This window comes from Triticum urartu, chromosome 4A (assembly GCF_056163025.1).
Source record: "Triticum urartu cultivar PI428250 chromosome 4A, HENAU_Tu73, whole genome shotgun sequence".
Classification (NCBI taxonomy): Eukaryota; Viridiplantae; Streptophyta; class Magnoliopsida; order Poales; family Poaceae; genus Triticum; species Triticum urartu.
In genome coordinates this window covers 558,533,847-558,550,860 of record NC_141876.1, presented here as the reverse complement: position 1 = coordinate 558,550,860, position 17,014 = coordinate 558,533,847, and the positions used below count along the sequence as shown (strand labels likewise).

At 45.3% G+C, this 17,014-nt stretch overlaps 1 protein-coding gene and 1 long non-coding RNA gene across 2 annotated transcripts; both read left to right on the top strand.

Moving 5' to 3' along the window:
* Positions 1–805: 805 nt before the first annotated feature.
* Positions 806–5,416, top strand: LOC147976598 (uncharacterized). The gene is made up of 2 exons (XR_015601593.1): positions 806–1,106; positions 5,166–5,416. It is a non-coding gene; the product is annotated as an uncharacterized LOC147976598 (long non-coding RNA).
* Positions 5,417–13,228: 7,812 nt separating this feature from the next.
* Positions 13,229–16,896, top strand: LOC125528553 (uncharacterized). Its single transcript, XM_087518910.1, has 3 exons — positions 13,229–14,556; positions 15,563–15,627; positions 16,606–16,896. Exons 1-3 carry the CDS (start codon positions 13,395–13,397, stop codon positions 16,609–16,611), a joined length of 1,233 nt encoding a protein of 410 aa, XP_087375036.1. The 5' UTR covers positions 13,229–13,394; the 3' UTR covers positions 16,612–16,896.
* The last annotated feature ends 118 nt before the right edge of the window (positions 16,897–17,014 follow it).

Below are 17,014 nucleotides of genomic sequence, written 5' to 3'. Positions count from 1 at the left end.
GTGCATTGCAACTCCTTCTTCTCTTTGATCCTTCGTATTTTACTCATTGCTCAACTTCAACTTGGTTTCACCCAAGTTTCCAAATCCCCAAAGTGCTACTTCCTTCTTTCCCTATTCTTCCTCTATTTGATTGGCATTTTCACTTCTCAACCCTTACCCAAACCTTGGTCATATTTCATTTTTATATATGTCCAGCCACCCTCTCAAATTTCATCCCAACCAGAACTCATTTGATAGGGTTTTCGAAATTCAACATATTGAACTTAATTCATTATGTTTGGTTTTCTTAATTCCTCCATAAATGCTCATCTTGTGCCCACAAATCATACATATTATGTAGGGTCATCCTATAAGATTTCAGCCCATTTGGATTCGGTTTGGTTAGGTTATAAATTCATGCAAGTTTGAATTAAATTCGAACATGTTTAAATTTATAGTCTGTAAAATCTCCACACCACTTTTCTTTATTTGTGCATAAATCCAGGAGCTTAAGTATATTTTTACTTACTTCTCTTTCTTCCTGTAACACCTTGCCTTTTTCTTTTCTCCATCTGGGAATTTGAATCTACAGATTTTAAGAAAAGGGAGAAGGCCTCCCTGTAGCCACCGCAGCCCACCTGGGCCTCTTCCAGCTGGCCCAAAACCTGTTCACGGCCACCTGTCCCGTTCTGCTCGCCGTCTCTGCCTTAGATACAGAGCTCGCAGTCGCGCCGTGAGCTCCTTCACGGACGCCGAGGTCGCGCCGTCTAGCCCCCTCCTATAAATCCAGCAACCCGCGCCCCCTAGGGTTTCCCTCTCGCCGCCGCCACCCTTTCCCTTCCCCTGTTTTTCCTTCTTCCTCAAGAGTCAGATAACAGAGGGCACCACCGAGAGCTTCGCCTTTGCCTGCGTGGACGGAGGCCACCACGGTCATCTCCGGCATGTCCATCTTCTTCCTCGACTTCGACTACTTCCGTTCAGACGTCTTCCCTGCCCTAGGTCGCCTCCACTACGTCGCCGTCGCCTTCGTCTTCCTCTTCGTCACGGACCCGAAGCCGCCATTCACCGCGTCCTCGCCCTGGCTGCACCACATCTCCGGCATCCTCATCTTGTCCTACGGGACCTAGGTGAGCAGCCATTCCTCCCAGCCCCTCTCCGGTTCGATTCTATCGTTGTGGTCGCCGATCCCGTCGCGTCAGAGGCCATGTCCGCCATGGACGACCATGGCAGCGAGTCCAAGCTCGTGTTCTAGGCCCTGATCGCTTCACCTTGCATGCATCCTCACACGCACTCAGCCGCCGCCCCTCTGTTTCGCCTCGCCGCACCCTGCTTCGCCGCTGCATCGCCGCGATTCGCCGTGGCCTGAGACGAGCTTCTTCTCGAGGCTCATGCTCTGGACTCCTCCCGCAGCCCTCCGCACGCACGCGCACCTCCTTAGCCTATTCTGCACGCCCGCCGCGGCCTCTCAACCCCCGCCATCGCCACGGCTGCCCTCGCCGGCGCCGTCGTCGCAGCCGTCGTCTTCTCTGTCTAAACAGAGAAGCTCGACCCTGGGCTATCTCTTAGAAGGCCGCGCCCTTTCCTATCAACAGAAGCCATGGCAGTGCAGTGGTTCGCTCCACGCTGCATCCATCCGTTAGGTCCTGGGTTCAAACCCAGCTCTACCTCCCTTTTCATTTTTGTTGTTGTTGTTGTTGTTTCAGTTATTCCACATGCACACTCACCCTTGCTGCATCAGCAAGTTTCGCTGCTCGTTTGCGTCCAGCAACGTTCAGATCAACGCCAGAGCATAGTTCATGTTGAGCGTAAGGCATTCGTTAGCAGAGTTCTATCATAGCCCATCTGGTTAACAGCGCATGCATGTAACGGAGGGGTCTCAGGATCAAATCCCAGGCGCCCCTGGTTCTTTTTCATCAACTTTTTGCACCAATTTTGGCTCACTCAGATCAAGCCCTTATCCTTCTTCATGTTGCGCCTAGCCGCTCTCTTGTCAGCAATGCACTGGTATCCCAGTGGTCTTCAGAGTGTGCATCGATCCAGCAGGTCTGGGGTTCGAATCCCAGGGAACCCTTTTTTCTGTACTTGTATAGTTGCATTCGGCCCGTAGACATTTTTTTTCCATTCTGTGATTCTGTCATATATCCAGTGCATGCATATTTTCAGAAATGCCATTAAAATTGCATTGCTCATACCTAAATATCCTTGCATCCAAATGAAACATGTTGTATATGAAACTTGTTTAGTTTTTCATCTAGTTTAATAATTTGTCGTTCTCATCCATGTTTAAAATATCTAAAATGTTGTTTGTTTAAATTTGCTCCTATACCATGTTAAAATGCTTTAATTCATAACTAAATAACTGTAACTTCGAATTAAATAATCTTTATATATAAATGGGGTAGAATTTTTCCTAGTTTATCATGGTGGCCTTACTTTGCATGTTTAACAACTCTAAAATATGGTTTAGGGCAGAACAGCACCAAATCTAAAATATGCATATGGGGATTTACCGAAATTTGTTGTTTGTTGTTCCGGCCTCATTTAAACTTGCCTAGATAGGTAGTTTTCATTTGCTTCACCTCTTGCCATGTTAATCAACATTTAATATTGTTGGGTACATAAACAAGATCGAACTAAATAACTTGTTGTGGTGTTTCGTCACTATGCAACTCGTTGCATATTGAGCTCCACTTAACTTGTAGTTTTGCTTGTGCACTTTGCCATGCCATGAATCATTAAACCGGACATGCATCAAACTTGGTTGTGCATCATGCCATGTTCATGTGTTGGTTGTTTACTATTTTGTGTGCTTCTTTCCGGTGTTTGCTTCTTCGGGTTGGATTCGATAACGTCGCGTTTGTGAGGACCCGTTCGTCTACGTCCGTTTGTCTCTTCATGGACTCGTTCTTCTTCCTCGCGGGTTTTCAGGCAAGATGATCATACCCTCGAAATCACTTCTATCTTTGCTTGCTAGTTGCTCGCTCTTTTGCTATGCCTATGCTGCGATACCTACCACTTACTTATCATGCCTCCCATATTGTTGAACCAAGCCTCTAACCCACCTTGTCCTAGCAAACCATTGTTTGGATATGTTACTTGTAGAGTTGCATTCGGCCCGTAGACGTTTTTTTTCCATTCTGTGATTCTGTCATATATCCAGTGCATGCATATTTTCAGAAATGCCATTAAAATTGCATTGCTCATACCTAAATATCCTTGCATCCAAATGAAACATGTTGTATATGAAACTTGTTTAGTTTTCATCTAGTTTAATAATTTGTCGTTCTCATCCATGTTTAAAATATCTAAAATGATGTTTGTTTAAATTTGCTCCTATGCCATGTTAAAATGCTTTAATTCATAACTAAATAACTGTAACTCCGAATTAAATAATCTTTATATGTAAATGGGGTAGAATTTTGCCTAGTTTATCATGGTGGCCTTACTTTGCATGTTTAACAACTCTAAAATATGGTTTAGGGCAGAACAGCACCAAATCTAAAATATGCATATGGGGATTTACCGGAATTTGTTGTTTGTTGTTCCGGCCTCATTTAAACTTGCCTAGATAGGTAGTTTTCATTTGCTTCACCTCTTGCCATGTTAATCAACATTTAATATTGTTGGGTACATAAACAAGATCGAACTAAATAATTTGTTGTGGTGTTTCGTCACTATGCAACTCGTTGCATATTGAGCTCCACTTAACTTGTAGTTTTGCTTGTGCACTTTACCATGCCATGAATCATTAAACCGGACATGCATCAAACTTGGTTGTGCATCATGCCATGTTCATGTGTTGGTTGTTTACTATGTTGTGTGCTTCTTTCCGGTGTTTGCTTCTTCGGGTTGGATTCGATAACGTCGCGTTTGTGAGGACCCGTTCGTCTACGTCCGTTTGTCTTTTCATGGACTCGTTCTTCTTCCTCGCGGGTTTTCAGGCAAGATGATCATACCCTCGAAATCACTTCTATCTTTGCTTGCTAGTTGCTCGCTCTTTTGCTATGCCTATGCTGCGATACCTACCACTTGCTTATCATGCCTCCCATATTGTTGAACCAAGCCTCTAACCCACCTTGTCCTAGCAAACCATTGTTTGGCTATGTTACCGCTTTGCTCAGCCCCTCTTATAGCGTTGTTAGTTGCAGGTGAAGATTGAAGTTTGTTCCTTGTTGGAACATGGAGATGTTGTTCCTTGTTGGGATATCACAATATCTCTTATTTAATTAATGCATCTATATACTTGGTAAAGGGTGGAAGGCTCGGCCTTATGCTTGGTGTTTTGTTCCACTCTTGCCACCCTAGTTTCCGTCATATCGGTGTTATGTTCCCGGATTTTGCGTTCCTTACGCGGTTGAGTTATAATGGGAACCCCTTGACAGTTCGCCTTGAGTAAAACTCCTCCAGCAATGCCCAACATTGGTTTTACCATTCGCCACCTAGCCTTTTCTTTCCCTTGGGTTCTACAGACTCAAGGGTCATCTTTATTTTAACCCCCCGGGCCAGTGCTCCTCTGAGTGTTGGTCCAACCTGTCAGCTGCCGGTGGCCACCAGGGGAAACTCTGGGTTGGCCTACCCGTACCTAAGACAATCTGAGTGTGCCCTGAGAAAGAGATATGTGCAGCTCCTATCGGGATTTGTCGGCACATTCGGGCGGTGTTGCTGGTTTAGTTTTACCTTGTCGAAATGTCTTGTAACCGGGATTCCGAGTCTGATCGGGTCTTCCCACTAGAAGGAATATCCTTCGTTGACCGTGAGAGCTTGTTATGGGCTAAGTTGGGACACCCCTGCAGGGATTTGAACTTTTGAAAGCCGTGCCTGCAGTTATGGGCAGATGGGAATTTGTTAATGTCAGGTTGTAGAAAACCTGAAGTTGACCTTAATTAAAATGCACCAACCGCGTGTGTAACCGTGATGGTCTCTTTCCGACGGAGTCCGGGAAGTGAACATGGTGTTGGAGTTATGCTTGACGTAGGTTGTTCTAGGATCACTTCTTAATCATAGTTTCTCGATCGTGCTTTGCCTTCTCTTCTCGCTCTCATTTGTGTATGTTAGCCACCATATATGCTAGTCGCTTGCTGCAGCTCCACCTCATACCTTTGCCTTACCCATAAGCTTAAATAGTCTTGATCGCGAGGGTGTGAGATTGTTGAGTCCCCGTGACTCACAGATACTTCCAAAACCAGTTTGCAGGTGCCGTTGAACCGAGCAGGTGACGCAACCAAGCTCAAGGAGGAGCTCGATGAAGATCTCGTCCTTTGTGTTGTTTCTTTCTAGTTGATCAGTAGTGGAGCCCAGTTGGGGTCGATCGGGGACCTTGTCGCATTTGGGGTACTTCTTTTATTCCGGTTCCGTAGTCGGACCTTGATTGTATTTGGATGTTGTAATGCTTTATTCCTGTAATTGTGTGAAGTGGCGAGTGTAAGCCAACTATGTATCTCTTTCCCTTATGTATTACATGGGTTGTTTGCGAAGATTACCTCACTTGCGACATTGCTTTCAATGCGGTTATGCCTCTAAGTCGTGCTTCGACACGTGGGAGATATAGCCGCATCGAGGGCGTTTCAGATCCATGGGTGTTAGAATCATTACTGTGTAATCTAGATTATTGACTCTAATGCAAGTGGGAGACTGAAGGAAATATGCCCTAGAGGCAATAATAAAGTTATTATTTATTTCCTTATTCTCGTGATAAATTTTTATTATTCATGCTAGAATTGTATTAACCGGAAACGTAATACATGTGTGAATATATAGACAAACAGAGTGTCACTAGTATGCCTCTACTTGACTAGCTCGTTAATCAAAGATGGTTATGTTTCCTAGCCATTGACATGAGTTGTCATTTGATTAACGGGATCACATCATTAGAAGAATGATGTGATTGACTTGACCAATTCCATTAGCTTAGCACTCGATCGTTTAGTATGTTGCTATTGCTTTCTTCATGACTTATACATGTTCCTATGACTATGAGATTATGCAACTCCCGTTTATCGGAGGAACACTTTGTGTGCTACCAAACGTCACAACGTAACTGGGTGATTATAAAGGTGCTTTACAGGTGTCTCCGAAGGTACTTGTTGGGTTGGCGTATTTCGAGATTAGGATTTGTCACTCCGATTGTCGGAGAGGTATCTTTGGGCCCTCTCGGTAATACACATCACTTAAGCCTTGCAAGCATTGCAACTAATGAGTTAGTTGCGAGATGATGTATTACAGAACGAGTAAAGAGACTTGCCGGTAACGAGATTGCACTAGGTATTGAGATACCGATGATCGAATCTCGGGCAAGTAACATACCGATGACAAAGGGAACAACGTATGTTGTTATGCGGTCTGACCGATAAAGATCTTCGTAGAATATGTGGGAGCCAATATGAGCATCCAGGTTTCGCTATTGGTTATTGACCGGAGACGTGTCTCGGTCATGTCTACATAGTTCTCGAACCCGTAGGGTCCGCACGCTTAACGTTTCGATGACAGTTATATTATGAGTTTATATGTTTTGATGTACCGAAGGTTGTTCGGAGTCCCAGATATTATCACGTACATGACGAGGAGTCTCAAAATGGTCGAGACATGAAGATTGATATATTGGAAGCCTATATTTGGATATCGGAAGTGTTCCGGGTGAAATCGGGATTTTACCGGAGTACCGGAGGGGTTACCGGAACCCCCCGGGGGTTAATGGGCCATAGTGGGCCTTAGTGGGGAAGAGGAGAGGCGGCCAGGGCAAGGGCCGAGCTCCCCTCCCCCTAGTCCGAATAGGATAAGGAGAGGGGGGCAGTGCCCCCCTTTCCTTCTTCTCCTCCACCTCTTTCCCCTCTTTCCCTAATCCAACAAGGAAAAGGGAGGGAGTCCTACTCCCGGTAGGAGTAGGACTCCTCCTGGCGCGCCCCTCCTGGCAGGCCGCACCTCCCCCCTTACTCCTTTATATACGGGGGCAGGGGCACCCTAGAGACACAACAATTGATCGTTTGATCTTTTAGCCGTGTGCGGTGCCCCCCTCCACCATAGTCCACCTCGATAATACTGTAGCGGTGCTTAGGCGAAGCCCTACGTCGGTAGAACATCATCATCGTCACCACGCCGTCGTACTGACGAAACTCTCCCTCAACACTCGGCTGGATCGGAGTTCGAGGGATGTCATCGGGCTGAACATGTGCTGAACTCGGAGGTGTCGTACGTTCGGTACTTGATCGGCCGGATCGTGAAGACGTACGACTACATCAACCCCGTTGTGCTAACGCTTTCTCTTTCGGTCTACGAGGGTACGTGGACAATACTCTCCCCTCTCGTTGCTATGCATCACCATGATCTTGCGTGTGCGTAGGATTTTTTTTTTGAAATTACTACGTTCCCCAACAGAAATCATCGTCATCATCATCACCAACAACTCTCCCGTCTTGGGGATGGCAATCTCCATCAACATCTTCAACAACACCATCTCCTCTCAAACCCTAGTTCATCTCTTGTGTTCAATCTTGTTACCGGAACTATAGATTGGTATTTGTGGGTGACTAGTAGTGTTGATTACGTCTTGTAGTTGATTACTATATGGTTTATTTGGTGGAAGATTATATGTTCAGATCCATTATGCTATTTAATACTCCTCTTATCATGAACATGTTTATCATTTGTGAGTAGTTACTTTTGTTCTTGAGGTCACGGGAGAAATCATGTTGCAAGTAATCATGTGAACTTGATATGTGTTCGATATTTTGATAGTATGTGTTGTTATTCCTTTAGTGGTGTCATGTGAACGTCGACTACATGACACTTCACCATATTTGGGCCTAAGGGAATGCATTGTGGAGTAGCAATTAGATGGTGGGTTGCGAGAGTGACAGAATCTTAAACCCCAGTTTATGCGCTATTTCATAAGGGACCGATTGGATCCAAAAGTTTAATGCTATGGTTAGAATTTATTCTTAATACTTTTCTCGTAGTTGCGGATGCTTGCGGGAGGGTTAATCATAAGTAGGAGGTTTGTTCAAGTAAGAAAAACACCTAAGCACCGGTCCACCCACATATCAAATTATCAAAGTAGTGAACACAAATTAAACCAACATGATGAAAGTGACCAGATGAAATTCCCGTGTACCCTCAAGAACGCTTTGCTTATCATAAGAGACCGTTTTGGCCTGTCCTTTGCCTCAAAAGGATTGGGATACTTTGCTGCACTTTTGTCACTATTATCGTTACTTGCTTGTTACAAATTATCTTGCTATTAAACTACTCGCCACTTACAATTTCAGCACTTGCAGACAATACCTTACCGGAAACTACCTATCATTTCCTTCTGCTCCTCGTTGGGTTCTACACTCTTACTTATCGAAAAGAGCTACAATTGATCCCCTATACTTGTGGGTCATCAGATGGCGATGACTCCTCCACAAGTGACGTCAACTTGCGAATGATTTTCTTGGTGCCCTATGTGAACTAAAGGAATTGCGTCCAAGTTTGGCGTGTAATCAATGTTGTCCATTGCGTCCTTTCCAAGAATGAGCATGTTCTCTTCATTAACCTTTGGAACTTCTCCACGTGCCTACAACGTGTTAGCGATATGATAGAAATATCATATAGCATGACACTCAATGCAACTAGCCCTATGCTTATTGCTTTGATATGACATTTCTTTAAATAATTGTACCGAATGTGATTCGAGCATGTCGTAGGTGTAGCGGAAGTGATCATCGTCGTTGGGGAATCCAAAGCGATTGCACCACTTCGTAAGGAACACATCGAAGCTCTGGTTCACGAGACGAAAAGTGATTTCGTCTTCTTCACCTCTGCTAATTAGCTCAACCGTGTGTGGAAGTGTGATCAAGAACTCTAGCGTCAATAGATGACATGTATATTTGTGGATAGGAGGCGGGAAGGATGGGAGACCGGGAGTGGAAGAATGTGTAGAGAGAGAGAGAGTGGAGTCTCGATAAAACGAATTTGTGGATGTGTACGGGCCGTCGAGCTAACGTGGCAAACATTTCAACCCCCCCCCCCCATTCCTCCCCTCCATAGACACTGGAGTATGGGATATGGGATTGTGCAAGAACATGATTGTGCAGGAACAAAGGAGCCTGTTTGATTGCCTTTTTTCTAGATATATGGAGAAGTAGGAGGGGGCGTTTGAGTTGCCCTGATGCTTTCCATACTAAACTGTTGTGATAGTTTTGTTATTTGCTTCAAACTAAGAAATGGCTATTTTTTCCTTAATTTAGGACGAAAACTATCCCCGTGAAGTTCTAGGATCCGCTTAAGTGCAAAAGAAACAAAAACAAATCTTGAATGACAAAAGTGATAAGAAACAAATATTGATTTGACGATTAACTAGGCAATTATTTCTAAGTCACCAACTTCTTGCATTCACATTCGCACACATGAGTATGAGTATGTTCCACAAGAATTTAGTATTTTTCTTGAGTGGAATAAATTTGAGTAAAATCCAAGAATTGTCTTCATTTCTTACCATTTATAGTTTTGGTTTTTTTAGTTTTTTTAGAATCAGTTTTGTTTTTTTTAGTATTTTTTAGGGTTAACATGCCTCACTTCATTGATCAAGAGTTCGGAGAACAGGAATTACAGAGGGATCGTGGGGGTTCATCAGCCACACATGGCGCCCCTCCTCTAGATGTAAAGCATGTCTAGCTAGTCTATGTGCTTCCATATTGGAGAGCCTGCTTTCAAACACAAAATTACAAGTAAGAAAATCCTTAGAGGTATCTACTATCTCATGGACAATTGATGCAATCGCTCCCATAGTGCAAGTATGTATGTCCATCACCACTGACTTGCAATCAGACACTACCCTTAGCTGCTGTAGCATAAGATCTTTTGCCAAAGCGAGCGCCTTTCTACATGCAAGGGCCTCGAGGATCATAGGGTCCGTCAGTCCCTGGTACACCAGTGTGGATGAGCCAGCATATAATCCCTCCTCATTGCGACATACTACAGAAATAGATCCCTTCTGCCCATTCTTGTCAACGGCCGCATCAACATTAAGCTTGTGAAAACTGGCTCGTAGTGGAACCCATCTTCTAGTTGCAGCAGTTACATGCGCTGGTGCTCTAGTTCTCTGCTTTGGGATTGCGAGCTGTAGATCATCCAGGTAGGGATTTACAAATATGTGTGTCGACATTGGGCTTTGATGTTCGCCTTCATGGATAAGTTTCCATCGCGCCGACGAAATCGCCCATAATGTTACCACCATTTTTGTGAACTCCAGATGCGATACTGATTCCAACATTGTGAAAATCCAGTTTTTTGGGTTTGCTTCTTCGGTGGTCAATATATGTTCAACTAGCTCTGGTTCAGATAATGCCCACACACACCGCGCCGTCGAGCAGAGGAGGAGTGAGTGCATCCACGAGTCATCTGCATCGCATAGTGCACAAATAGAAGAGGTAGCCATGCTTCGGTGCTGTCTCACATCGGCAGTAGGTAGTGAGCAGTGGGCAAGTCTCCACAAAAACACCCTCACCTTGGATGGGACATCTGTTTTCCACAACTTTGACCAGCTGGTGCATTCCTTTGCATTTTCAGAAGAACTCGATTTGCCTTCTAACCATGCTTCATGTCAAATCTTCGTTGCCACTAGCATTTTATAGGCAGACCGCACCGAAAATTCACCTTTTTTATCATGTGCCCAGGCCCAAAAATCCTCACACTGCCTTGTACTAATTGGTATATTCAGAATTAGCTCCGCATCAGCAGGGAGGAAAACACTATTGATCAGCTCCCGGTTCCATGTGGCCATGTTAGGTAGCATGAGTTCAGAGACCATTTGTGGTATATTCGGTGATAAACAGGCCAGCGGAGGCATGGAATGTTCCTTGGGTAACCAATGTTGCTGCCATATGTTGGTCGAGGTACCATCACTAATTCTCCTTATAAGCCCATGAGTAAGAATCTCTTTACCTTCCATTATAGCTCTCCAAATCTGAGATGGATTACTTCCAAATAAATCTGAGAACGGTTGGGGAACTGAACTAAACCTCAACCGAACTCGCATGATCAATTTGGGCAAACCGAACCTAACTAAACCTCTTTAATTTTTATTTAAACCCTAACCAAACTGAACCACGTCCTCACTCCACCTAAACTAAACTGAGCCGATGGTTGAAACCATGGTTTTAGCCAATGGGTAAATAACAGTTCCATACCATGTTGCCTCCTACGTTCATGGCAAATGGCCTGGTGCTGCTCCCATCTCTCTGTCTTTGTGAACAGCTTGTAAAGGTGAGGTTGAGTGGGGCAGTGGTCGAGCAGAGCGATGCACCTCAGGCACCGGCGCCGCCCGTTCTTGTCAGTGCGGTGGGTCATGCATGCGCGCGGCCGCTGTCGCGCCTCCGAGTCCCGAGCTGAGCATGATCTTCAGCTGCTCCCACGAAGGTGTCGACGCCGGCGGCGGCGCTGGACGACTCTCCTTTGATGCGGCACTGCGGCTCAGCATCGCGTGGGCGGGGACGCCGGGACGGGGAGAGGTGGTGGCGGCGGCTACAGGAACAGGGAAAGAGCGAGTTATCGAGCAGACCTACGAAGTTCGAACCAATCTCAGGAACCGGTTTGGAACCATGGGTTGAGCCTGGTTGGAAATAGAACGGTTCAAGCCCATACCTAACCACACCAACCTATTATTCACACGAAACTGAACCCAACCAAACTGTTAGCAGATACTCCCTCCATCCTAAAATTCTTGTCTTAGAATTGTTTAGATACGGATGCATCAAGTCACGTTTTAGTATTAGATACATCTGTATTTAAACAAATGGAAAACAAGAATTTTGGGACGGAGGGAGTACAATCCATTAGCGACCAAACCAAAGAAGCCCACTTGATTAAACTGAACCAATACACCCGGTTATACGAAAACCATCCCAGGTTTGCTTCTAAGTTCAACAGTAAGAGGATCTTTGTTTTGTTTTTGGGCGCATCTACTGGGCGGCCGGCTGCCCAGTAAAGCGATCCAGCGGCCCGGTCAAATAAGGTAAGTATTTGTCCCTTTTATTGTCAGAAAAAGAAAACAAAAGAAACAGCCACCCGTCCTACCGTTTGGGCAGCCGTTGCATGCATGCGTCTAGTGTTTGCATGCCGATGCATTAATGTTCCTTACGTTCGTCTCTTGTGCATTATTTTTTGGTTTTCAAAATTATAAAAGACATATCTTCTAAACCGCGTGTCGAAATTCAGATCCGTTTTCACCGTTAAAACCCTCGCGGCGTGCTCTTTAAAAATAGATCCCGCATGGGGATGTTTCGATGAACTAGTCTTCCTGCCAACTAAACATCAATATGTGTATAACTAGACTACATGCTGCGCCAACTGAGTATATGTATGTGCCAATAGTCCTTCTGTCAACTAAACATCAATATGTGTACAACTAGACTATATTTCCACGCCAACTGAGCATATGTGTGTGCCAATAGTCTTGCCAACTAAATATCAATGTGTGTGCAACTAGACTACATTGCCGCGCCAACTGAGCATATATGTGTGTAACTAGTCCTGTCAACTAAATATCAATGTGTGTGCAACTAGACTATATTGCCACGTCAATTGCGCATATGTGTGTGCAACTAGTGTCCTGCCAACTAAACATCAATATGTGTGCAACTAGACTAAATTACAAGCCAACTGAGCATATGCATGTGCAACTAGTTCCTCTAGCAACTAAACATCAATGTGTGTGCAACTAGACTACATTATAAGCCAACTAAACATTAATGTGTGTACAAACTAGACTAAATTACAAGCCAACTGATTTTAAAAAAAGTTGTACCTTATAGTACTAAAGTTGCACAATGCAGTACTTTAGTTACACCATATAACACCAAAATTGGCATCAAAAAAATTTCGTCAAAACATATCCACGCGGGATCTAGTTTTAAAGATCTCGTCGCGATGAATCCAACGATGAAAAAGGAACTGAATTCCGACGTCTGGTTTAAAAGATATGGCTTTAAAAGAATTTGAAATCCCGAAATAAAAGTACGTGGATCTGTTTTTTCTAACTGATGAGACTAGTATGAACACATTTAATGCCAGCACCCACATGCGCTACGAGACAAAAAATACACATGCATGTGTGTGACAGACGCGGCCGCTCGGAAACACCAAAAAGCGCAGGGCCACTTTTTAGATTTTGGGTTTGTTTTTTTACTAGAAAACCATTTCTTGGACCCCATTCGCAAGATGCAACAGCCCAGCCCAGCCCAGCCCATTCCGATCAGCCACACGAGTCCATCAAGGGAAGGCATCGTCCTCTCTCTCTCTCTCGCCCAAACGAAAACGAAGGGGAAGAAGAAAAGGGGGGAAACTGCACGCGGCGGCGGCATCCACCGCCGAATGCGCCCCCAAAACCAAATCCCTCCACCAAAACCCCAATCCCCATCTCCATCCCCATCCCCATCCCCATGGCGACCGGGTCGCGTGCGCCGCGACGACGCCGCCCCCGCTCGCCGCCGACGCTGATGGACGACCTCGTGCGCGAGATCTTCCTGCGCGTACCCGTGGACGACCCCATGACCCTCGTCCGCGTCGCCGCCGGCTGCAAGACCTGGCGCAGCATGCTGTCCGCCCCCGACTTCGCCCGCGAGTACCGCAAGGCCCGTGCGGCGCCGGTGCTGGGCTTCCTCCACAACACCACCAGCGAACCGGAGGATCGCTTCGACTCCTCCCACTTCGTATCCACCGCGGCCTTCCGCTTCCGCCCGCCGGCACACCAGGACCTCCTCTCGCGCTGGGACGTCCTCGACTCCCGCCACGGCCTCGCCCTCTTCCACGCCCCCAAGAGCAAGAGGAACAAGGGCTTCGTTGTCTGCGACCTCGTCACCGGCCAGCGGTGGGAATTCGGCGACCCCGAGTGCTACAACGTCATGTGGTGGCCGCACGGCGATCACATGGACAAGCGCATACGCTGTAGTGCCACGGTGCTCTGCGCCAAGGCCCAATGTGACCCGCTCGACTGCCATGGCGATGGCGGCCCTTTCCGCGTGGCCTTGGTGGGCACCGACTATAGAAACTTGAGATCCCACGCCACCGTCTACTCGTCAGAGACTCGTGAGTGGAGGGACACCATCTCTGTTCACAACCTGGATTTCGTCAATGGCAGGGGGAACAGTGCTGTTGTGGGAAATAAGGTCTATGTCCAATGTATAGAGAGTGACAAAGTCGTGGAGTACAACATGCATGAGCAAAAACTATCTCTGATCACCCTGCCATTTGAGGACCAGGAGGGGATCGACGAGAGCATTGACCTCATGGGGGTGGACGACGGCAGTCTGCTGTTTGCATCCGTGCTGAAGGCTAAACTCTGCCTATGGACTATGGAGGCTGGTCCCGGCGGAGCTGCGGGGTGGGCGCGACGCTGGGCTATCGAGCTCAAACCATCGCTCCCTGCTCGTTGCCTCACAGACAGGGCAAATACGCTGGTTGGCTTTGCTGAAGGTGTTGGTGTCATCTTCCTGAGTACAAGGGCGGGGCTGTACGCAATTGAGCTCAATTCAGGCGAAGGCAACAGGGTTCGCAAAGAGTTCTTCGATAAGATCATACCCTACAGGAGCTTCTGCACTAGAGGTACATATTACTAGCCTTGTACTGTTTTTCCAACATGTACATTTAGTCATGAATACTGATCACATCATTGGCTACTATTATAGTGGTTGATGGTTTTTCTTGTAGCTTAGCTTGTTGGATAATTTTAGTTCGGGGGTTCCCGATGCGCTATATGATTCCTGAATGTCGATGAGTATGTACAGTTTTTCTTTCTTTCTGTTTTTTGTACATAACTAGATAGATATCTGTATGCAGGTCTGCTCGTTTTTTCCAGTTTCTTGGTGATTTGTAGAGATGTAGGAATCCATCCTTTGTGCTGTTATACTATTCAGGCATTGAGGCGTGCTGCAAACCTGGGTGATTGTAGGCAACCATGAATTTGTGTTGATATAGGCCAGAGAAAAAGATACAGTAGTTGTGTGGTATTGGTGTTAGGCAGATTAACTAGGGAGTTGACCAAAGAATTCCATGGTGAGTGTATAGTTGGTGATTTATGCATCGTTCGTTGGCTGCTCCAGTATATATGTTGCACTGATTAGGCCTTATGAGTTGAAAGATTTGCCGATCAGGCCCTAAGATTGCCGAAAGCAGTTTGCAAAACACTTAAGTGATCGGAACTTTGCTGTGAGCCAAGTGACTTCGGGCATCCAAAGCTCCCTGTGGTGTTTTTTATAGGATAACGTAATCCCAGGTCTGCACTAGGCACTTTCCTATGAGTCTGCCCAAATGAAATAGGCGATTTATTTATTTTGTACGTCCAACAGGTCCATCTTCAGTTTTATTTTGGATGCTTGTAGCTGAACCTTAGTTTCTGCCAATAGAAATGGGAGAGAAAACTCTCTTTCATATTACAAATAAAATAAAAGAACCTCAAACAGATCCAGATCGAATCGTGTTGTGATGTGGATGCTTCCTGCTATTGGTTGGTTGATTTGGACAAGTAGAAATGAAATGATTCTAAGGGGCAAAGTGTGCTCCTCTCCTACTTATCATATAGTCTGATGAATCTTTGTCTCTTATGATGCAGCAATAGGGGGTTTGGCCGACCTCGCACGCGCAGTTAGCCGGCGTACAGGAGCTTCTGTACTAGAGGTACATACTAGCCTTGTACTGTTTGTCAAACATGTACATTTAGTCATGAACACTAATAACATCATTGGCTACTATTATAGTGCTTGATGCTTTTGTAGCTTAGATTGTTGGATAATTTTAGTTGGAGAGTTCCCGATGTGGTATGGGATTGCTGAATGTCGATGAGTATGTACAGTTTTTCTTTCGTTCTGTTTTTTCTGCATAACTAGATATATATCTGTATGCATATCTGCTAGTTTCTCCAGTTTCTGGTTGATTTTTAGAGATGTGGGAACGAATCCTTTGTGCTGTTATACTATTCAGGTGTTGAGGAGTTCTGCCGACCTGGGTGATTGTAGGCAACCATGAATTTGTGTTGATACAGATCAGAGAAAAATATACAGTATTTGTGTGGTATTGGGGTTAGGCAGATTAACTAGGGATCTGACCAAAGAATTCCATGGTGAGTGTATAGTTGGTGATTTATGCATCATTGGCTGCTCTAGTATATATATTGCACTGATTAGGCCTTATGAGTTGAAAGATTTGCCGATTAGGCCCTAAGATTGCCAGAAGCAGTTTGCAAAGCAATTCAGTGACCAGAGCTTTGCTGTGAGCCTCGCGCACCCAAACCTCCTTGTGATATTTTTGATAGGATACCTAATCCCACGTCTGCACTAGACACTTTCCTGTGAGTCTGCCCAAATGAAAGAGACGATTTCATTATTGTGTACCTCCAACAGGTCCATCTTCAGTTTTATTTTGGATGCTTGTAGCTGAACCTTAGTTCCTGTTAATAGAAATCGGAGAGGGAACTCTCTTTCATACAAATAAAAGAACCTTAAACAGATCCAGATCGAATCGAGTTGTGATGTGGATTATTCCTGCTATTGCTTGGTTGATTTGGACAAGTAGAAATGAGATGATTCCGAGGGGCAAAGTGTGCTCCTCTCCTACTTATCATATAATCTGATGAATCTGTTGTCTCTTATGATGCAGCAATAGGGCGGTTGCCCGGCCTCTGATGAAGCTTCACGCGCAGTTGTTGGTGCTAGAAGGATATAACTAAATGGCGTCAGGACCTGGGTTTACTGTTTGCTGCCCAGGAAGAATTTGAAGTGAACTTGAGCCTCATTTGCTGCTGGTTGTGTTGAACAGTTTGGTTAGGGTGGATGCGATTTTGTTCCATTTGTGCTTGTGCCAAAAACTTGAGTCCTTTCGTCCGAGTTGGGTGCAACTCAAACTGACTGCGAGGAGAAATTTTGGTGATCCGTTGATGGTTTTGTGGCATGAATTGTTGCAAATTTCTTCTTCCCTATCTTTGGCTGATAGAGATGATATTATTGCCTTGAAAATGCACTATTCTGGGATTTACGGTGTACAATCTCTCTATGCATGCAGTAAGAGA